The sequence below is a fragment of the Bombus vancouverensis genome, chromosome 16, assembly GCF_051014615.1.
Source record: "Bombus vancouverensis nearcticus chromosome 16, iyBomVanc1_principal, whole genome shotgun sequence".
NCBI lineage: Eukaryota > Metazoa > Arthropoda > Insecta > Hymenoptera > Apidae > Bombus > Bombus vancouverensis.
The window spans coordinates 9,032,173-9,052,473 of NC_134926.1; the positions used below are offsets into that span (position 1 = coordinate 9,032,173).

At 31.9% G+C, this 20,301-nt stretch overlaps 2 protein-coding genes and 1 long non-coding RNA gene across 10 annotated transcripts in view; 1 reads left to right on the top strand and 2 right to left on the bottom strand.

Annotated features, from left to right (window-relative positions):
- LOC117161516 (beta-1,4-glucuronyltransferase 1) overlaps nt 1–10,287 on the bottom strand; it is a 59,436-nt gene extending 49,149 nt beyond the window's left edge. The window contains exon 1 of one of the 2 annotated variants that reach the window (XM_033343101.2): nt 9,732–10,286. The gene's annotated coding sequence lies outside the window, so the exon portion shown is untranslated. Of the gene's footprint in view, nt 1–9,731 lie in introns of both variants that reach the window. The other variant, XM_076625697.1, reaches the window with a different exon arrangement.
- A 2,151-nt stretch (nt 10,288–12,438) lies between these two features.
- LOC117161506 (carbohydrate sulfotransferase 4) lies at nt 12,439–17,042 on the top strand. Of its 4 annotated transcripts, none has more exons than XM_076625698.1 (9): nt 12,439–12,622; nt 13,328–13,473; nt 14,140–14,187; nt 14,555–14,688; nt 14,758–14,993; nt 15,066–15,264; nt 15,338–15,517; nt 15,622–15,956; nt 16,032–17,042. In XM_076625698.1, the coding sequence occupies exons 2-8, from the start codon at nt 13,336–13,338 to the stop codon at nt 15,941–15,943; spliced, it is 1,257 nt and encodes a 418-aa protein (XP_076481813.1). In that variant the 5' UTR covers nt 12,439–12,622; nt 13,328–13,335; the 3' UTR covers nt 15,944–15,956; nt 16,032–17,042. The 4 variants fall into 4 exon arrangements, with proteins under 4 accessions (XP_076481813.1, XP_076481814.1, XP_033198981.1 ...); XM_076625699.1 differs by having other exon boundaries at nt 12,440–12,622; nt 15,622–15,978; nt 16,147–17,042; XM_033343087.2 differs by having other exon boundaries at nt 12,442–12,622; nt 13,328–13,455; nt 15,622–17,042.
- Nucleotides 16,505–20,239, bottom strand: LOC117161507 (uncharacterized). 4 transcript variants are annotated; one of them, XR_013060444.1, is made up of 9 exons: nt 20,117–20,239; nt 19,711–19,802; nt 19,293–19,351; nt 18,930–19,077; nt 18,673–18,733; nt 18,439–18,487; nt 18,203–18,259; nt 17,872–18,025; nt 16,505–17,702 (listed from the first exon to the last, which is right to left on the bottom strand). It is a non-coding gene; the product is annotated as an uncharacterized LOC117161507 (long non-coding RNA). The 4 variants fall into 4 exon arrangements; XR_004465033.2 differs by having other exon boundaries at nt 17,786–18,025; XR_013060445.1 differs by having other exon boundaries at nt 17,962–18,025; nt 20,117–20,238.
- Between the last annotated feature and the right edge of the window lie 62 nt (nt 20,240–20,301).

Consider the following 20,301-nt stretch of genomic DNA (forward strand, 5'->3'; position numbering starts at 1 on the left):
TTTTTTTTTTTAATTTTTCCATCGAGACAACGATCTACAGTGAGATCCGTTATAACGTACCGCACGCGTACCGAACGAAAATTCAAAGTCGATTTTCTCGAAAACGAAGTCTCGAACGAAAAATCTTTATTCTATATTTTCGACTTCTTTTTTCGCGTAGAATCACCCCCTTTCCGCTTGTACCACCCTGTATATATACTTGTGAGTAATACTGAATTATCTAGAAACATTTAATGGGTATTCAGCGACTAACTGACATTGAACATATTTGGTAAATCTACTGTTAAAGTAGCATGATCTCTTAAGGATTTAACGATGCTCTGGAATAGGGAATCGGTGCGGTAAACCAGTGTCGAACAGATAAAAACGGCGTCCCTGAGCGTCATCATCATTATCGTCCGCTCAACTTTGCGTCGACGTAAGACAGAAGGCCGAGCTTTCACCTTAGTCCCCGTTTCTAGTTTCCCCTTCCGACGTGTTGGACGTCAAGGTCGTTTCGAGGATGTTAGTCGACCTCTGCGTCATTCCGGATGGAATATGCATGCCTGCCCGCTACCAGCCAACGGATAGCGTATATACTCGGCTCCGGTAAATATTTAATAATCTGCCAGCACGCTCCAAGAGACGCGCAGAGTTCTTTGTACTTATGTAGGTAACTCGTTAGCCGTGAGAAAAAAGAAGTATCGCGTATCTGTCGTGCTGGATGAATCAGACGATGAAGTACGTTGTGTGCGGTAATCGAGAACGTTTTATAAGGGTAGTGAATAATCTTCTAGATATTTATTCATAGGCGTATCTACATATTTTGTAGGGTATCACGAGATACGCGTTATAATGGGGCAGGATGGTATTCTACGCATAAAAATACGTCAGAAATCTAGAATAATGTTTTTTCGTTTGACGTCTCGTTTCCGCGAAAATCGAGTTGGAAAACTTGTCGGGTATGTACGCGTTTGGTCAACTTTGAATTGGATAGGATAATTTGATGGGGGGTTATTCTACGTACAAAAATAAGCAGGAAATGTGGAATAATGATTTTTCGTTCGAAGCTTCGTTTTCGAAAAAATCGAGTTTGAAAGTTAGTCGGATATGTGTGCGCTTAAGTAATTCCGAATTGAATAGAGACAATACGATAAACGGTTATTCCATGCGTAAAAATAAGTCGAATAGAGCTTTTTCATTTGAAATTTCCATTTCCAAAAAGCTCACTTTTTCATTCTCAATTACGTTCTCTAGACTCCAAGATCCTGCATTATCTTCCTGAATACAAAACTTTTTTAATTTATTTTACTTTTGTATGAAACCTCTCTCGTCAGTTTACTTCATCCTCGAGTGCTGAATTAGTTGAAGATTCGATAATTTGCTCGTGGCCACGAGTATAGGGATTCACAGACGAAGGAACTTTGAAGGATTCCCTAAGGATCCTATCAAGCTTCCTCTGCTACTTCGTTGTTTCTTTAAGTACTGATTAGCGAAGATGCTCCACTTGATTTCTTTTCTAAGTGTTCTGATGTATTCATGACCCATGGCTACTTGATAGTTAACGCGCCCCAAGGTGGTCGTATTAGGAAACGAAATATAACAACATGGTAATTAATGATGTGAGAACCACAGAGACCATGCGGTTGATTTTATCAAAGTTCCCTTCCTTCCTGCTCGTTTCTTTGAATATTGATCAACTTGGTCGCAGTTGCACGCCACAGCGTATTTCCTTTGGGGATTTATTTTATTCAAAAAGCTCTTAAATTCAATTTTCATCTTTACCCGGTCTTTACATTTTTCTTATTTTTACGCTGAGATAAAATTTTTCGATAAAGTTTACTTCCATTTCGAAGAGTTAAAAATTTTGAAGCATTGAATTTCATATCTTTTAGTAATAGCTGACATATCGATTTTTAAGAGATATCAGTTTCGAATTTTAAAAATATTCGCAAACGAGCGTTAATTTTGTTTCAAAAATTATTTCGAACAAGAATCTATTCGCGGTGAAAATAATAATTATTATAGGCCAATTCCAATTTGAATTTGGCATTAGATATTACTTAAATTATGCTTATTCTGAATATCTGATGTAAATAAATATATTCGCAGTGAAAATAGTACAAGTATTAAATCAGTGTCGTGGTCGTAAGTTAGGTTGGGTTTGACATTAGAGTATTAGAGTTTCAGGCTAGGTTAAGTTTGGATCAAATTTGGGTTAAGTTTCGGTGGATCTTCGGCTAGGTTAGGTTAAATTCCTCCTTCGCTATAATATTGCTCTAATGCTGCTCGAGAAGGTAATTTCTTCGAAAAAAAAAATTATGTCCAAATTAAAATTGAAATAAACTACGATCAAACTTAAATTTTTTCAAATTCAAAGCTGGTATTTTTTAATTCAAATGGTCGAATATTATAAAAAGAAACGTAAAAATATGTAAAACTCAAAATATGTAAAAATATGTAAAATTCAAAAATTTGTAAAACTAAGTTTAATAATGGACTAATAATTCGCTAGGCTGAGTATCTATCCTTATATACATGAAAGAAGCGTCTTTAGATCAAATCTTCTACGGTGAAAGACGTGCGATATCAAATTAGCAATTTTTTTATCCATAATTACTGTAGCAAGACTAGACAAATATCTCATATAGGTTATACAGTTACATTTGACTTCAATTAAGAGTAAATAGTTCAGTTTACACTGGATTTAGATTCGATTCGAATTAGATCTAAACTTAATTTAGATTAAGCTTAAATTCGAAGTAAATTAAGTCTAAATTTACTTTGGTTTTGATTTAAATTTAGTTTGATTAAATTTGATTCAAACTAAATCTAAATTTGAATTAGATTCATCTTATATATTCAAAGTTAGGTTAGGTTTAACGAAGAAGATATTACTCGTGATTAAGATCTAATTTTCGACACTGTCATTTATCGAACACTTATGTATAACCCAATTTATCTAATTTCAATTATACGTTAAACATTTCCTTACAAAATTAAAAATTCATTTTTATGGTATAATATATGACTATGGAAGTGACCTACGTCATATATTTTTCGTTTCGAGATATTTAAAGTTTCGCGTTTGATGCATGAGCTGAATTCTATTTAGCGAAGCAACAACCAACTCAATTAAACGCTTCAATTTCCACTACATAGCGAAAATGATTTCAGGTTACTGTAATGAAAATAGATGCAACGCAAAATAACTGATAAACTCATTATTTTTAGATTCTCGACTTAGGTCACTTTCATAATCACCGGCGCATGCATATTAAATACAGTATAGTACACTATACCATACTATATTAAGCATAGTAAGTAAGTACTAGGAACTAAAACAGTCTGCAATAAAAGTTAATTTTATATCCAATTCGTGTCGACGTTCATATTTTAAAACAATATTTTTCCATCTTTTTACCTTTCCAATCACCTGTTCCGATAAAACCAATGAATAACTGGACACACTATAATAGTCTACTCTACTTTTAAAAGCTAAAATTACTTCCAATAAGTTAAGTTTACATTCAGTCTGTACTAAATATAAGATTCAACTTCGAAGTAATTTATTTTCAGACTTTCTTCAATTTTATCTTTCCATACATCTCAGTTAGGAAACCGGAATCTCTATATAAAGATCAAGATTAAAGATTATTTTTCTGACACTTTCCAATAAAATCGGTCAGGTTCTCTGGTTTTAGGGGAGCTATGAAAAGTAGACTGGAAACGATCTACTTTTACGGCAATTGGTCGACGCTAACCCCAATTTCACGTATCACGGACAACGATGGTGTCAAATTACAAACACCGTATGGCACACACGTGTCGTAGCCCCGGTTAACCACTGTGCTTCAATATTTTAACTCTTTTTGACTGAAAAACAATCTCCCTATGAGGACGCCATTTTACGTAAAACATGCACTGCGTACACAGCCGTATATTTACGGGTTCTTGCATATACTTTATTTGCTTTTGGCGCTGGCCAACGAACAGTTGCTGGCAACCTGGACTTGGTGAGTAATCCGACTCCCCAAAGAAGGTAAAGTATTTCACTAAATTCCCGGGTAATATTTTTACCAGGAAATGTTTGACAAAGGAAAATTTAAACTCTGATAAAATGAAATTTTATGCAAGTATGGTCAACACTTACATTGGGACGTAAAATTTGGAAATTAGAAAATTAGAAACTTAAATGGTTTAACGTTAGAAATACTGTAAAGCTAAAAACATAAAATTAGGGAAATGACCAAGTTCGGAATTTTAAATTAGAAAAATTGCCACCTGAAATTTGAGAAACTCGATAGTTTTGAATTTAAAAATTCCAAGTTAAAAGATTTTAGATTAAGAGCTTACAAATTGAAATATCTAGAATTAAAACCTTGTAAATTTTACTATTTAAGATCGATAGATCCCAAATGAAAAAACGTTTAATCGACAAAATTTGAATTACAGAATTGCAAATCTAAAAATTTTCGATCAAAGGATGTCAGATCCAAAGATTAAAAATTAAAGTATTCCAAATTAAAACTTTCAAAGCGATGCAATTAAAATTGTTAAAAACCCTAGAAATTTGAAGAACTACAGATACCGGAAGTTCAAGTATCGATCTAACCTCTAACGAATAGAATATACGTACAGCGTAACCTTATTCCCCTGAATTACGTAAATCAATTTTTCAGCGTCAGAAAAGAGTCTGTTAAAGCAAAATTATTTCGTTTCATTGCATTGTGCAGCTCGCCGGTGTTTGTTTGGTAAAAGGAGCCGACGATAATCTTATCCCGGTTGCATTTCTGGTTACTGTATCAGGAATCTGCGATTCTCCTGCTAGGAATTTTGCGTGCTTTGAGGAAATAAATGAAGATAAGCCAGAAACGCAGAAATATATGCGGCAACTCGGTAATCCACTCGATAGGGTCAGTTCGCTTCTATAAGAGAGAAAGACACGGATAATGTCCAACGCCGCGAATATCAATAACTGAGCGGCATTTAGTATTGCGTATGCCATATTGATTGTGAGTCATTTTAGCTGGCTAGGGAAAAAACCAAGGAGAGTCAATGGACAAAACGCGGCTAACAGAACTTCAACGAACCGGTTAAAAATAATTCTCGTTCTAAACATTTCCATTCCACTGCTTATTATTTATTATTCGTAGTCCTCTCGCTGTGCGAGTTACGGATGACTTCCGGTTACTTCTTACAATAATCACTTAAATCTTATTTCCTTTCCATTGTAGATGTAAATCCCGAGGAACCATTGTTGAAAGATGTTTTTCTGAAACTTCTCTTTCTTGACCCTGAAACTTGCTTCCCGATTTGTTTAACTTTCTGTGTCAATAGCTGTGTCAGCTAAATTAAATTACAAATATTGCCGTTCCATTATAAATGTAAACTCCACACGATGATCAATAAATGATCATTTTTTGTAAAGTGAATTCCTTTCTCTGTAATTTATTTACCCTCTAAGGTTTTACCTTACGTGTCAGTAATCAATATTTATCCATGCTATTTTTGACAAAGAAAAATACCAAGCGTATCGTTGGATCTCTTCTCATAACATCTCATATTGGGAAATAGAACTCGATGCTTGGTGAAAAATGATTAAAAAACAAATTGCAAATGAAAATACGCCAATACAACAATGGCCCTTGATGGATTAAAATATGAGAAAATAAAATTACATGGTCTTTGAATGTTAAATAAACACAATTCACTAGAATGTTATTTACAATAAACAAATTAAATAAGTTCTATTTGCAATCGACGAAAAACAAATTAATTGAACTGTAAGTACCGAGGAAGAAGTACATCGGTAAAAAAGCGTATTTTTATTTGACGATGCATGGAAAAAGTGGAATTATAATCGTCGTCAGAAATAATGCATACAGTGCGTGGATGAATCAACGGACGAGTGCGCTCTCTATCGATTACAATACTCCCATTTCCCCCCGAACTTATTCAACAAAGCGAGCCAGACGGCACGCAAGCTTCGCATTTGAGTATTTTTCTACACAGTTCATTCACTAATGCTTCTCACGGGGTCGACTTATGCGCGTTGCCTGTCGAGGACAATTACCTTCCTTAAATCACGAACATTCTCAGCGTATTTCGAGTAAAAGTTGCTATAATTCCGGTTATTAAACTTCCCCGCCTACCAGAAAAATTAAGCAACGCGAATAAACCGGAGGATAAAGGGACACTGCAAAAACATGACGTAACCTAACCTGCGTTACACACCGTTCTCGATGCAACGAAAAAATATAGTGAGTTTTCGTCGGTAATTTATCGTCAGGATCCTCTTGCACAAGAATTTATCAACTATTAATATGAGTAATTTAATATTTTGTAAAGTAACATCAGTAATTTTATAATTCTACGTTAAATCAGATAATCAGTTGATTTATAATTTGTACGATTTGTTTGTAAAATTTTGTTACTATTGAATTTGTTACTATTATAGAAGATAGTGGTAAGTTAGTTGTAACTCGTGTCTTGTACAATTTCATTAATAATTGTTTAAGTGTACAATAACTGCTCGCTGTTAACAGTTTGATTGTATAAGAAGGTCCTAAGTGGTACAGTGACGTTTAGTTATTAAATAAGAGATAACTATTCTATTTAGGTATACCACATATAGGTATTTCTCCCTAGATAACATCTTGTGGTTTTTTAAAAATCACTAAAGTCAATATCGCGCAAGTTGTTTTGTAGACTCGAATTTCAGAATTATTTGCAGTTGAAGTTACAGAGTTACATGTTTAAAATTAGCAAGTTCTACTTTCAGTTTCATGGATTGCGGTAGTAATGCTTTAAATCAATATAGTTAGCAAGTTACCAGCCTGTTTGCGTATGAAACAATTTTTAATTGGCGATAAAAAAATATTATCGAACTTATTTGGATTTTGTAAACTTCAATATTACTATTACAATATCATTAATATTAATATTAAAATTGAGTTGTTGTAATAATACAGAGACGATTCCATTTCGTATTATTCTTAGTTATTTTCCTTTCACTTGGTGAAAAGGGGGCTAGTACAGAGTGATAGTTACTAAAATTATAAAATTATTATACAATCATATAAATTATAAAACTATAAATCCGCATATTGTAAAATTACATAAAATGACATAATCTTATAATGCAACTTGATATTAGATTTTACCCTATAGAGCTTTATTTCACTATATCATTATAATCTAAAAAAAATTGTGCTTCGCATTATTTTTTGCTAATAATAAATAATTAAAGTGAATTTATTCTACTAATTTTGCATATTTAGCATATAATAAAAAACTTTGTTGCTACTACCATATATATAAAAGGATTTTGAATTTGAAATAGATACAAATCACTAGAAAGAGAATTTTTTAATAAACCTTTCAATTACTTAATGTCATAAATGTGATATTTAACTTAGTCCCTTATCTATACCATGTGCAAGTATATTCCCAATTCTTGTCACGTACGGTATTACGTCCGCGAATTTCGCATGCATAAGATGCTATTCTTATTTAACTTTGCGCAACGATAAAAAAAGAATGATAGTCTAAATATTTATTAGAGACTCGAAATAGCGTCATCGACGATAACCTCACTATAAAACCTTAACCTTAGTAAGTGTGTATGTTTAAACAACATGTACATAAAACAAACCGGTTTCAATTCATTTTAATTGTAGAACGCCATAATGTAAGCAGGATATTAAATTCCCTATGTTTTCAAATTGTAGATATATATTCCATATTTTTATTTTAGCTATTTTTAAAACACACTAGCTCTTTATTGTTTATATTTAGTATTATTCTAGCATCGATAGACTTGAAGTATGCTTGACAATTTTTCTTCCCGAAAACCAAGCAAATACATGTAGAACCGTCCCCTTACCGATTGTACCATGTTACTAGAATACCCCATATATTTTGTCAGTATGGTGATTGCGTATAGGGTTAAACGGAATCCATCAAAAACTTTTCATTTCCACTTCTATTTACTGCCTGGCACGATTGCACGGAATTTCATAGTACATTTTCCGTCATATCGTTTCTCCTGCACCGCATTGCGAGTCCCGATTCACCGGCAGTTTTCGTTTTTGCCGTTTGGACTGCGGCCAAAAAGTGGAGACACGCAATTAAATTTCGGACGAATAATCCCTGGCAAGAAAATTCCAGAGAACCGAATAAGGAGACGAGAAGAGGGATATCCTGTCGCCTTATGATTTTACTTCGTCACTTCTACCATTTTTTTATCATACGTACATATCTTCGTCAGAAAAATTACGTTACTAAGGAAAATTGAAATTTAACCTCAATCTCACAATTCTCGCGTGTTAAATTAAAGTTGATCCCACGCTATCGATACTTATCGATTTACGAGCTCGATATACGTATGAATTTATCAAGGTTATCTCATCTGCGAAATATATTTTTTCCCTCCTTCTTTAGAAATAGTAAATTCAATAAAGATAATATTATATCGATTTATGAGCTGATATGTAAATTTGTTAAGTTTACCCTCTTTTCTCTCTTTTTTTAAACTTAGTTTATATTACATCAGATTATTATAATGTTTATAACATTAAAGTTATTAGTAAAGTAGTAAATTTTCTAGATAATTAATAATGCCAACTTATTAAATTAAAATTTTGTAGATATTTTTGAACGAAATTAGCTGGAATTTTCAAACCGTTATTAGAACCGATTTTACGCGTGTCAAATCTTCCGATGAATCGCGTGGTGACCGTTATACCTTGAAAATCGAACATACATACGAGTGAAGTATGAGTTTAACGACCGAGTATTCGCTTCTCTCATTCGAAAAATGTAACAACTTCTCAAATCCTATTTTTTTAAAAAGGTAAAAATATTTCAAACCCCTTTTATTGACGTATTTGAGGCTATAAAAAAATCTACAACGCCAGATATTAGAATATTTAAAGCATAAGAAATTAATATTTATTTGATTAAAACAACAGAAAATCTATAATGTTAAGAATCCGGATTTTTATTAACAGTATTGCGAATGTAAATTTCCTAATCGTAAATACAAATTTTTACAAAAAGTGTTAATTACTCGTCATAATATTCATTATAATAAATTCCTATTCGACATACGGAACCTACATTTTACTATTAATACCAGAATGTAACAATTAATTATTATTATTATCAGATAATTATCAATGATTTTCATAAAAATTGTCAATAATCGAAAGTAATGAAAAGAAAGTTTCTGACATCAAAAGTAGTTAACGGCAACTAAAAACTATTTTCGCAGTTCACAATGATTATCGGTAACCAGCAAAATTTTCATCTTTTATATTGTATAATAATTATTCATAACCAAAATGATATAAATTCAAATATGAATTCTTATACCATAATTATGTAAACTACAGATGTTCATACAAATTTCAAATTTTATAAACACAAGTACAAAAATACAATATGACTTAAGGAGATATTATGCCCATAAATGCATAAAAATCCACAGTCTAACCATACATCTTAAATTTTTGCTATAACGATTATAGTTTTGATTCATATTTGCTGATCTATTAAATATGGGGCCAACCCCTACACCAACAAGTATTAGATACATTCTGACCCATCCTAATTTACCCGGTACAAACAGCGCCACGACCGATCCTCATCAAAACACTGGGTGCCTTGCTCCGAAAAAAGTGGTCAAACCAGTTGCACCGCTAAAATTCCATCTGAATTCAGATCCAAAGTGAAGCGAAGGAACTCACCGTAGGTCTCTTCAGCGTGACATCTCCGTGGCCGAGTGCTTGGTAAAAATGTCGCGCACGATTTTTCGACCCTGTCGTCGACGCAGCAGAGCCTAGCACAGTGGAGTGCCACCAAGAATTATCCCAATCACGTCCAGTCACAAAAAGCGGGGAACAACGTGCATACTGATGATGCACGGTGCTCGCGTTCCACGTCTCTTTCACCGGCGGACGATCAGTGCCCGCTAGCCGAAACTCGCGTGGATTCACGTTTATTCCACGCACGACGATCACGAGGTCTATGCAATTCGAGAATATACCCCACGACGTTGCAGAGTGCGTATGTTCGGGCTGCTCCGTAAGGGAGAAATACGCCAGCATATAGAGACGAACAGATACGACGCGTGTGAAGACGCAACCAAGACCTTAACGATGCGAGGACTCCGAAAAATCCGAGTCTAAAAGCGTGACATCGGATCAAAAGAGAAAGGGAGACGAGAGAAACATGCGATTCAAAAGCGTTACACCCCTCACAGCGACCGCACTGCTCGAGCAACAGCATCCGACTGCCTTGCTGGGCCCATCAACACCATGGCCAACCCCCAGGCAGCTGTGGCGACGTCTGGCGTACTTCCGTGAATTTCACTGATAGTCGACAAACTCCTCATCTTCCTCCAGTTTCTTGACGAAATTACAGTCTTCCGATTTGGTTGATATTTTGAAAATAAATTCTTTGGAGATAAAAGAAGTGTTTAAGAGAAGAATCCTCGGGGATCCAAATATTGAGATAACTTTTCAGTTTTCCAAACTGAAACCAAATTTCCTCTTGTTTCGTCGTAAATCACTTTTCCTTATATATATGGTTTTGCACATCATTTTTTATTTGGAATTTATTATATTTCTCTAAACCTATTTCTTTAAATCTATTTCTCTAAACTGGAATGTTGTTTGATGATCGATTTTTTAGCAAAAAAAAACATTGTTTTTGTTTAAAGGAAATCTATTTTGGAGCATAAACTTTTCCGAAAGAACAGCCATTTACCTTTTATACGATTTGTTGTGCACGGTGAAACTTTGTTTATATGAATTTTTCGAGATACATATAATTCGCTTATTTTCCTCGCTATGATTTTTCAGATATGTCGATTCAATCTGTAAGAGATAATTCAATTGGGCTCAATCAATCATTCAATCAACTTAATACGTGTAAAATTTCATTCGAACAAATGAAGTTTATATAAACGGAGTTCCACTGTAATTGGAAATTTCTTTAGAGATTTGGTTACAGATGTTTGCTGATAAAGTTGAGTGGATTATGTATATTTAGCGCTGAATAAAATTAGGACTGAACTCCATTTTGGGGAACTCGGAATTTGTGACCTTTTTTATTACATATGATAAATTTTGACGAGTGGAGTCAAAGAATACTAGTTTTAAAACACAGAGATATTTTAATAGTTATGAATATCATAAGTTTACACAAGTTGGACGCCATATTGATTTTGATCGGTAAGGTCATCATCGTAATACCGACCTCTCCCGCACAGCAGATTTTTATCTTATCCACTATCAGTATAAAATCTCATTCACTTATCTAAATTATTTTTTAATGCAATTTTCAACTTGACATTAATAGCAAATTAACTGTGTGTAATCACCTACCATAAAATACATATCACGTCTATCTTTATTCCGTCTGCGCTCTCACGACTCAATTGGTACTTGAAGGAATATCGATTCATTCTAATATTGAAATATGTACATAATACTATTCTAACAAAGATTTTTTAAACCTACAAGTATTTATTCGTTCCGAAGTTCGGAAATAGCTTGCAGAAATCGCAGGTACATACAATATAGACGGACCATTATATATTATGAGATTTGTACGCATTTATGGGAAATTGAAAAATATAAAAATACACAGAAAGTTCATAATATGCAAAGATATATAAAACGCCCAAGGTATAGTACTTTTTACAATATTTAGTGAATAAAACAATCTCCTACCTAAATTCCATTTATTTAATTATATTCATAAAAATAATTATTTGCATAAAAATTTACAGTTATGAAATAAAACTTGTGTATTGAATTTCATTCGGATTTAAAAATACACGAATTCACAAAGTTTTCGAATACTTGTAGATGTCTGTTATGGATATAATTACATATGTGTATTATAGGAAAGTTTAAAATGTCATTAAAACTATTATAAGATCCAGCTATCATGATTATATTAGTAAAATTTGAAATCAATCTGAAAATATACGGAGAAATTACAAGATATTCAGAAAATTGTGCTTTAATAAATTTCAGTATTTATTAGGACTATTTATCTTAAATGTATTTATCTTACCATGTGCGTAAGGTGGCTGCTCGTACTGTTATATATTAATTTTTTACTAATTGAATAATGCAGTAGATAATCTTGTAATTTCTATATACACTCTCAGACTAGCTTCAAATTTGTACAATATAATCACAACAGTTTTATCTCATTAGTGTTAATGGTTTCAAATTTCAAAATATTTTATATAGCGTTTTACGTTAAATAACATAATATTTTATATTTTTATGTAACACGTACAATATGGACATAAAAGTATTGTGTAGTAAATGTTCAAATATTTTCATAAACCAGTGTAAGTATATATTTATATATTGAACTCGACGCTATCGCTATCTGCCTCTACTAGATCCTACATACACGTGAACCCGTGGATCATGTGGTTACCTTATGCTAGCCGCAATACGGGCCTTTTTGCGTCAGTGGACCACGATGAACGTTACACGTTGGTCGTGTGCTTCCCGTCGCTACTTTAAGATGTTAAGAAAAACGTGAGGTCTTTCGACAGTCACATAACTCACAGCTGGAAGTGTCCAAATGCAACGAACTGTTTGATCCCGAGGTGAGATCTCGCTGTTGTTAGAACCATTTTGACCGTGCAGCAAATCATTAACATGTCTGGCGTTTTATTTCGGTGCTGATATTTGTTTGGAATTTATTCTACATCAGCTGTTTATATCACAACATCGTTCGACGGAGTAGTCATTCTCTGCCATAGAATATTAATAAAAATATTACCACGGATTTGGAACTTTTGTTAATGAAATACGACTTGATAACAAATCATCCGAATCATTTACGCGACGTTAATTAGCCTTTTAATGCGATTTAATGATCTTTAACCATGTAGGTGAAATTTCTACTTAACATAATTCTCGTATAGATATTAGCTCCACTTTGTTTTGCTTCTTATTGTTGCTATTAGTTTTAAGATAAGATATAATTGTTTATGAAAATATTTAAACAGTTGTAGAAGTCTCTTATGAATATCTTATTTGTGTTATAGAAGCCATTTTAAAATTTCATTAACACTGTAATAAGATTCAACTATCATAATTGTACTGGAAATAAAAGATAAAAGTATAACTTATACATGTACATTTGTGCTTAGAATTTAAGTGTGTATGACATATGAAATACTAGTGTTTATATCTATAAATATAAGATAACAGCTTGTGATATCATTAATGAGCAGAAGTTGTAATCAAGAAACATTAAATGTTCCATTCGTACTACAGTGCTACAAAGATATTTGTGATTTCCATAGGACCAAGGATGTCAAAACGACTGAGCTTCTATGGTCTAATAGGCCTGGCGTCCATTTGCATCTTCCTCTTAGCATTTAATCAACGCTACAGCAGCTACCTTGAGCATCGACTGCAGCCGGTGATATCGGTCAGTAAAAAATCGGAGGTGGGGATTGCTCTAAATTGAGTCACGCCAAACACGCTCTTTCTGACGGTAAAGTCTAACTTTTGCACCTAACTTTTTTCCACTCGTACACTAACAATGAGCTGTCAAACCATTGCAAACAGTTACCAGCTCTCTTTCTCCCTGTTTCCACCATTTCCTTCCCTCTTTTTTTGGTTCAAGCAGTATTAGATAAGATACACACTGAAAATATTCTGCTTAATAAATCATTAGGGTAATGTGATATTAATCTTGTACAAAAAATTAATAAAAACACTGTAAATATTTTAATATTCTACAGTCATTATATATTAATGCACAATTTCTTTTATACCAAAGTAATACAAGTTTGGAATGATTACTTATGGAAAAATGGCTATAAGGAAAATATGTGTATATATGAGTAATGAAGCTTTCTATTCTTTTATGATTTTTTTATGTCTTGCATGTTTCGCACAAATTGACATCCTTCTTTGCACTTTTAATTTTCTTTTTACAATGTACATGGAACTCTGTTCACGCTACTAGCATATTTTGGATACTAATGCACTACCTATATAATGAAAGAGGGAGAAAGATATTGTCCTGGTTACATCAGCAGCATTATCGTGTTCACAATATACTATGCACTTTCAGTATGCTAAACTATCAATATTTTCTTCAATATAGGATGTGGAAATAAGGCCACGCATCATCAAAATTCAAGATCCAGTAACGGTAAGCAGAATGCACGTAGATTTACATAAACTGTCAGTTTTGTTCAGTAGAATATGTATTACAAGCTGATTTCCATTGTATAAAATAAAAGGACATTTAAAGCAAAATGTCAAAAATGATAAATAGAATTTAAAGTAATTGTTATTTTTTTCTTTTCTTTCTTTTATGTTTGATATGTTCAGGTAAGTGAATATTTATCTTGAGATTAATCCTTTCAGTCACAATAAGAGATTAACAATTAACACATTTAATATGGTAACGGGGACAGAAATTACAAAAAATACCCTATTATTTTTGTTTGCATTGTGTGGATGTAAAGTGTATAAACGGAAAAAAACTTTAATTATAAATTATGTGTGCTTTATAGGCATATTTTAGAGGGTCCATTGAAAATGTTACACTTTCTGAAATACAAGAAGTTGTTGATCAACAAAGAAAAGCAATTGAAAGAGAGATGGAAGGGTACAAATATCCCAATGGAAAATATGGAGTTAATGTTAGGTACATTGATTTTCATATCTAGAGTTAATATACGAAACTTTCCCTGTGATTATATAATAATTCTTGTAGTAAGCTAGAAGACTTAGTATTAGAAAAAGGAGGGAGACCCATGAGAAGTGTGATTTTAACAAGCTGGAGAAGTGGTAGTACGTTTTTTGGAGATGTGATCAACGCACATCCGGCCAATTTTTACCACTATGAACCTCTTCTTGATTTTGGAATTGTACAAATTAGGGGGCCACCACTTGCTGACGAAGCTCTTAGCAACCTGGAAGCATTATTAAGATGTGACTTTAGTAATCTTGGTAGGTATTTAAGTTAATACATAATACAGATAAGTATTTTCTCAGTATAATTATCTAAAAAAATATTCTTAGATCGATACTTGGATTATGGTAAAACGCATCCTTGGGTCTTCAATCATAATACTCATCTATGGAAACAGTGTCAGATTCACAAAAAAATTTGTTGGGACCCACGATTCGTTTCGAAATTTTGTAAATTATTCCCCTTTCAATCGATGAAAATTGTCCGTTTAAGATTGCGCGCTGCAGAAAAACTCCTGGAGCAAGAAGAGTAAGAACGCAGCTCAATTTCTTTTCAATTAATAGTATAAATGCGACAAACCTCAAAACAATAATTTGTTCAGTTTAGGAATACGTTTAGTTCTATTGATTCGCGATCCAAGAGGAATTTTACAATCGAGAAAGCATCGAGAATGGTGCCCGACCGAACCAGATTGTTCTAACCCTGCATTAGTATGTGCAGACATGGTTTCAGACTTCAGTGCAGCTGTTCGACTAATAAAAAAATATCCACGTACCTTTAGGTATACTTCTCTTTTGCAATGAATATTATCTACGTTAATTAACTACATTCACAATGACAAATATTCTACAAATATTCCAAAATAACATTTTTTTTATTTAACAGGGTGGTGCGTTACGAAGACTTATCTGTAGACCCCTATAGACACGTGAAGGAACTGTACAATTTCTACGGCTTGGACTTTCACGTGAACGTGAAGAAGTTTTTAGATACTCATACAAAGAACGACGTGGGTGGTGTCTCGAGCACTTTTCGAAATTCGAAAGTGGCACCCTTTCATTGGCGAACAGACCTTGATTTCGAGGAAGTCGACGAGATACAAAGAGTGTGTGCGGCTGCAATGCGTTTGTGGGGATACGTTATGGCATCAAACTCCAGCCACCAAAAGGATTTCGATCCTCTCACCGACTACCAACTACAATTATGACATGTGGCATAGTGTACGATAAATGTCTAGTATCTGTACGTAACTATTACTGTGTAGAGTGGTTATAATTCTTAGCTTATTTGCACAGATTACCGAAATTATCACAAGTGCCCTCATTCACATTGAAAACGTGGTGCTGATAGCTTGTCTAGACAAGCGCTTATGAACTCTTATGATCAATTGCCTTTACTGATCTGTTTTAGATTAGTAAAAACAAAAAGAAAGAACAATGAAAAAATAGCAAATTATTGGACCTCATAAGACCAATGGTGAAACTTGTTCCTTAAAAAATTTAAGAGATGCATAAGTGCTCTTCAGAAAGAACAGTCTCAATCTAGAATCTTAGACCAGTGTATTAGGTGCGAGGATTAGAGGTTCCTAAAACCCTGGTACACAACAAGGAAACATCCATATCAACGCAAATATTAAACGAACCTAAATAATAATCTTTTCTAGAATTCAAACTTTAAACGTCGCGATCTTGATATTAATGTAACCGTAACACATTAGGATTTTCCACTGAGATATTAAAGAAAGAAAAAAATATCAAAATATCAAGCATTTGCATAAAACGTTACTTTTTATTGGGTCTTCGATAAAAGTCTTACTTTAATACATTATTTTACTGCGCAATTTTAGTTCTTTCGAGAATGCATATACGCAATTGTTTTACTTGCAATACCGGTTATGTAAATGGGCCAAATTTTAATACTCTCGATTCATAATTGTTATTGCTTCTGTCTTACACTCTGATATTGTTATTGTTTCTTAAAAAAGTGTGTAAGATCGAAATTTCGAAAACAAGATAAATCTGTAAATAATCAGCACTAGTTAAATATTGGTGTGTCCATTGTTTTATTATGCCTGAAATATTTTTCTTTGAGAATAGTTTCCACGTAACCGGCCTTGAAGCCAAAAATAGATGGTAGTGTTATATTTGCATTAGTTAATTACCTATAATTTCGTAAAAAATTGTGAAATCACAAACTTTTATTCGAATCGCTATCAGATTATATTTACTATCTTATCAATTGTATATTTTTTACTCAATGTATTATATAGCTATTAACATGAATTTTTAATAAATGTGTACATTATACTTGTTTATCTTTGAATATGTAAATTCTGCAATAATTATGTTTGCAAAGTAAGCAATTTACAAAAGCAATTGCCCATTAGCGTTAGTTAAGTACAAGTGCTCAACATAAAATATATGAACAAATGATTACTTTGTAATTATAGGCGCACTTAAACTCACGTTTAAATTAACAAATACTCATTATGTAAATTCCCTCGAATTATATATTGGATCATTCAATATTTCTTCAGTTTTAATCATCTTACTTTCTACCATAATTATCTTACTAGCATTTAATTGAATTTACAGCAGCAGTGGCTTTTTGTGAATTTGTGTTTAACAATAAAATAATTCATCTAGTCCGAACTATATTTGTTTTACTTTACAATATCATTCACATATGACATATATCATACATCTTTTATTAATGAAACAGGAAATCTTAATCAGCCTACCCAACTTTATTTCAAGACGTTTTATATAACACGTACAATGTATGCATAAAAGGTTTTTGTGGTAAGCGTACAAATATTTTTATAAGGTAATGTACATATACATACAGCTATCTCCACTGTGATAATCGCCAATATAGTGATATCAGCCTTCTGGTCAGTGTAATAACTGATGTACCAACAACACTATGTTATCCCAGTGTAATCGACAACCTTGTCTTTTAATGGCCTGTATTCCATAATAGAGAGTTAATCACTATCCTTGGCACACATGCCTACGCATAGCTGTCTAATATAAGAGTATCAATTTACATGTTTATTGATATGAAGGAAAACTAATAATAAACTATGGTGAAAGTAAGTAGTGGAAAATATATCTATCCTTCTATCTTTCTTACTGTATTGTATAAATTGTAGAGAAATATATACATATAAGAACAAAAGTTTTTAGTTAGAAAATCGTATATATTCATAAAAGGTATATATACATGTGACTTAATTAGTTTAAGAACAAATCTGTATTGGTATTCAATTCCCGTTTTCCAAGTTTATCTAAAACAAAAATTAATAATACATTAGGTTTTATATCATTAAATAATTTAAAATATATATATAGTTCAAATTCAGTGGAAAAAACTAATTATCACTAAAGCTCATAGCGTATATTAAAAGCATCACTATAGTAACTGAATTTGAATTTTTTTTGTTTAATTATTTAACATACTGTACCTTTTTATTATTTGTCTTCTGGTATTAAACTTTGTAATTAATATATGTGCAAAACACCTATGGACAAAAAATAAGTTTTTTAAAATCAACATATTTATATTAAAATTGCATAAATTAAAGTTGCAATTCAGTGAGGGCAAGATGTAGTCATTTTATAATAAATCATATTAGCGTATACTATTAAATCATCATCTTAATTCCTAATAAAATTATGTTCTTTTTATACGGTTACTCACCTGTTTGAAAAAGTAATGATACACATCATGCTCAAGTAAATTATAAAATCTGGTAAAAAAACAGATGTTAGACTTTTTAAATTAAAAAATATATATTTTACAACTTAATTGCAATAATAAATTGTAATCAGCAAAAAAAGTAACATCAAATTTACTCAGACATATGCTTGTCAAATATCATCATAAAGAAACTATTGCAATTTGGAAATATTTATTAATAAAAAAATTATTTACCTTCCTATCTTTAAAAAAAAGGTTCCATGGTTTAATTATTGTTTTCATGAATACATCTTTCCTGCAAAGTAATAATTCGAATTAATCATAATTAAAATACATTACTAGCAAAACTTCATAATATTAAATTCTTATATCAGTGAAAGAATATCTCCATATTTACATGTAAGACAGGGATAACTTTTAAATTACTCATCATAGAACATTTTTGTAATACTTTTATGCCTATGTTGTAAAATAAACTGCTTTTAAATTACCTTCCTAATATCTTTCTTTTCTTTTTCAAAGTTTAAATTTTTTCCTATTTCATGTTATATATCTTCTTTATCCCATAGTTATTTATATACTATACATATTATATTATTATAGGTGTGATACATATTCAACCATTTTCATTGTTTGCATCTGAAATAAGTAAACAGATATTGTTATATATTTCTTATTAAAGATTACGAGTAAAAATCATATTCGATATAATAAATATTCAGATTCATAATATCTACATTATATTTCTGCTTGACCGGGGCGGTCTATATAAATCATCATATTTTATTCAAATAAATCATAAAAAAAAAGATTTAATTTAAAATTATATTTTACTCTATTTAAGAAAAACTTACCAAGATTATCAATGGAATTTATTCCAATGTATTGCAACTCTATTTCTTGCATTTTTTCCCTAGAAAGAAAAACAAACTCAACTTACATACTTCTCAATTAAATAAATTGAATACATATTTTTATAAATCTCTTCAGGAAACTGAATCGCTCATATAATACTCAGACTGGGGCAGTATCATGTCATCATATAAAATACTAATTTTTAATGAAATTCGCGTTTGAAAAATTAATCTGGGATGATCTAACGTGAGAATAAAAATATGAAATTCAGAAAATTACTGAAAAATAACTAGAGAAGAATGAAGTGAAAATTGAAAATCACAGCAGACACCAAGCTAATGTAATAAAATTAAAAATAGATATTCTATTTTTGAAATAAATACTTTGTTAAACTTGTTTTAAAGAAATAATACTCACCAGAAAACTTGCAAACAAGCCGAAACTAAAGTTGATCAGCAAGAGGACATCCAAAGCACGTTTCTGACTAATTTTAACGTTTTAAACTAACTCTAGAAGAAAAAATAAATCGAATTCCAAATGATTCATTAAATTAAATCAGGAAAATCAATCGAATACAGGTTAAAATATTCAGAGTCGTATTTCTAGGTTGTAATCAAGAAATACTCATACGAACGAGACTATTTACGTATCATCACATAAAATATAAAATCAAAATTCTGAGGAAGCAATAGCAAATTAAAGAAAATATAATGGTAAATGATATGCTGAAATATCTGTTGCTTGAAAAATGTCGTATTTGTATGATATTTCGTAACGATGCACGTGATGACTGTGGATTATATAAAATATAAAATACTCTTACCTCACCATTATCGACGAAATCTAAAATGAAGGAGAAGCGTTCCTTCGACAGAGTTTAAATAGAATTTATGGTCTAGGTTCACTTATTTTGAAGAGTGACCTATCGATATATCAAAAATGCCCTCTGATGGAAATATAGTAAACCGTTACAGATATTTTTTGAATCTTATATACACATACAAAATA

Excerpts from the sequence above, each read along its gene's own strand:
- LOC117161506 (XM_076625698.1), top strand. The coding sequence starts at position 13,336 with ATGTCAAAACGACTGAGCTTCTATGGTCTAATAGGCCTGGCGTCCATT. Across the intron at positions 14,188-14,554 it reads AAATTCAAGATCCAGTAACG|GCATATTTTAGAGGGTCCAT; the intron begins GTAAGCAGAATG and ends TGTGCTTTATAG. Across the intron at positions 15,265-15,337 it reads AAACTCCTGGAGCAAGAAGA|TTTAGGAATACGTTTAGTTC; the intron begins GTAAGAACGCAG and ends TAATTTGTTCAG.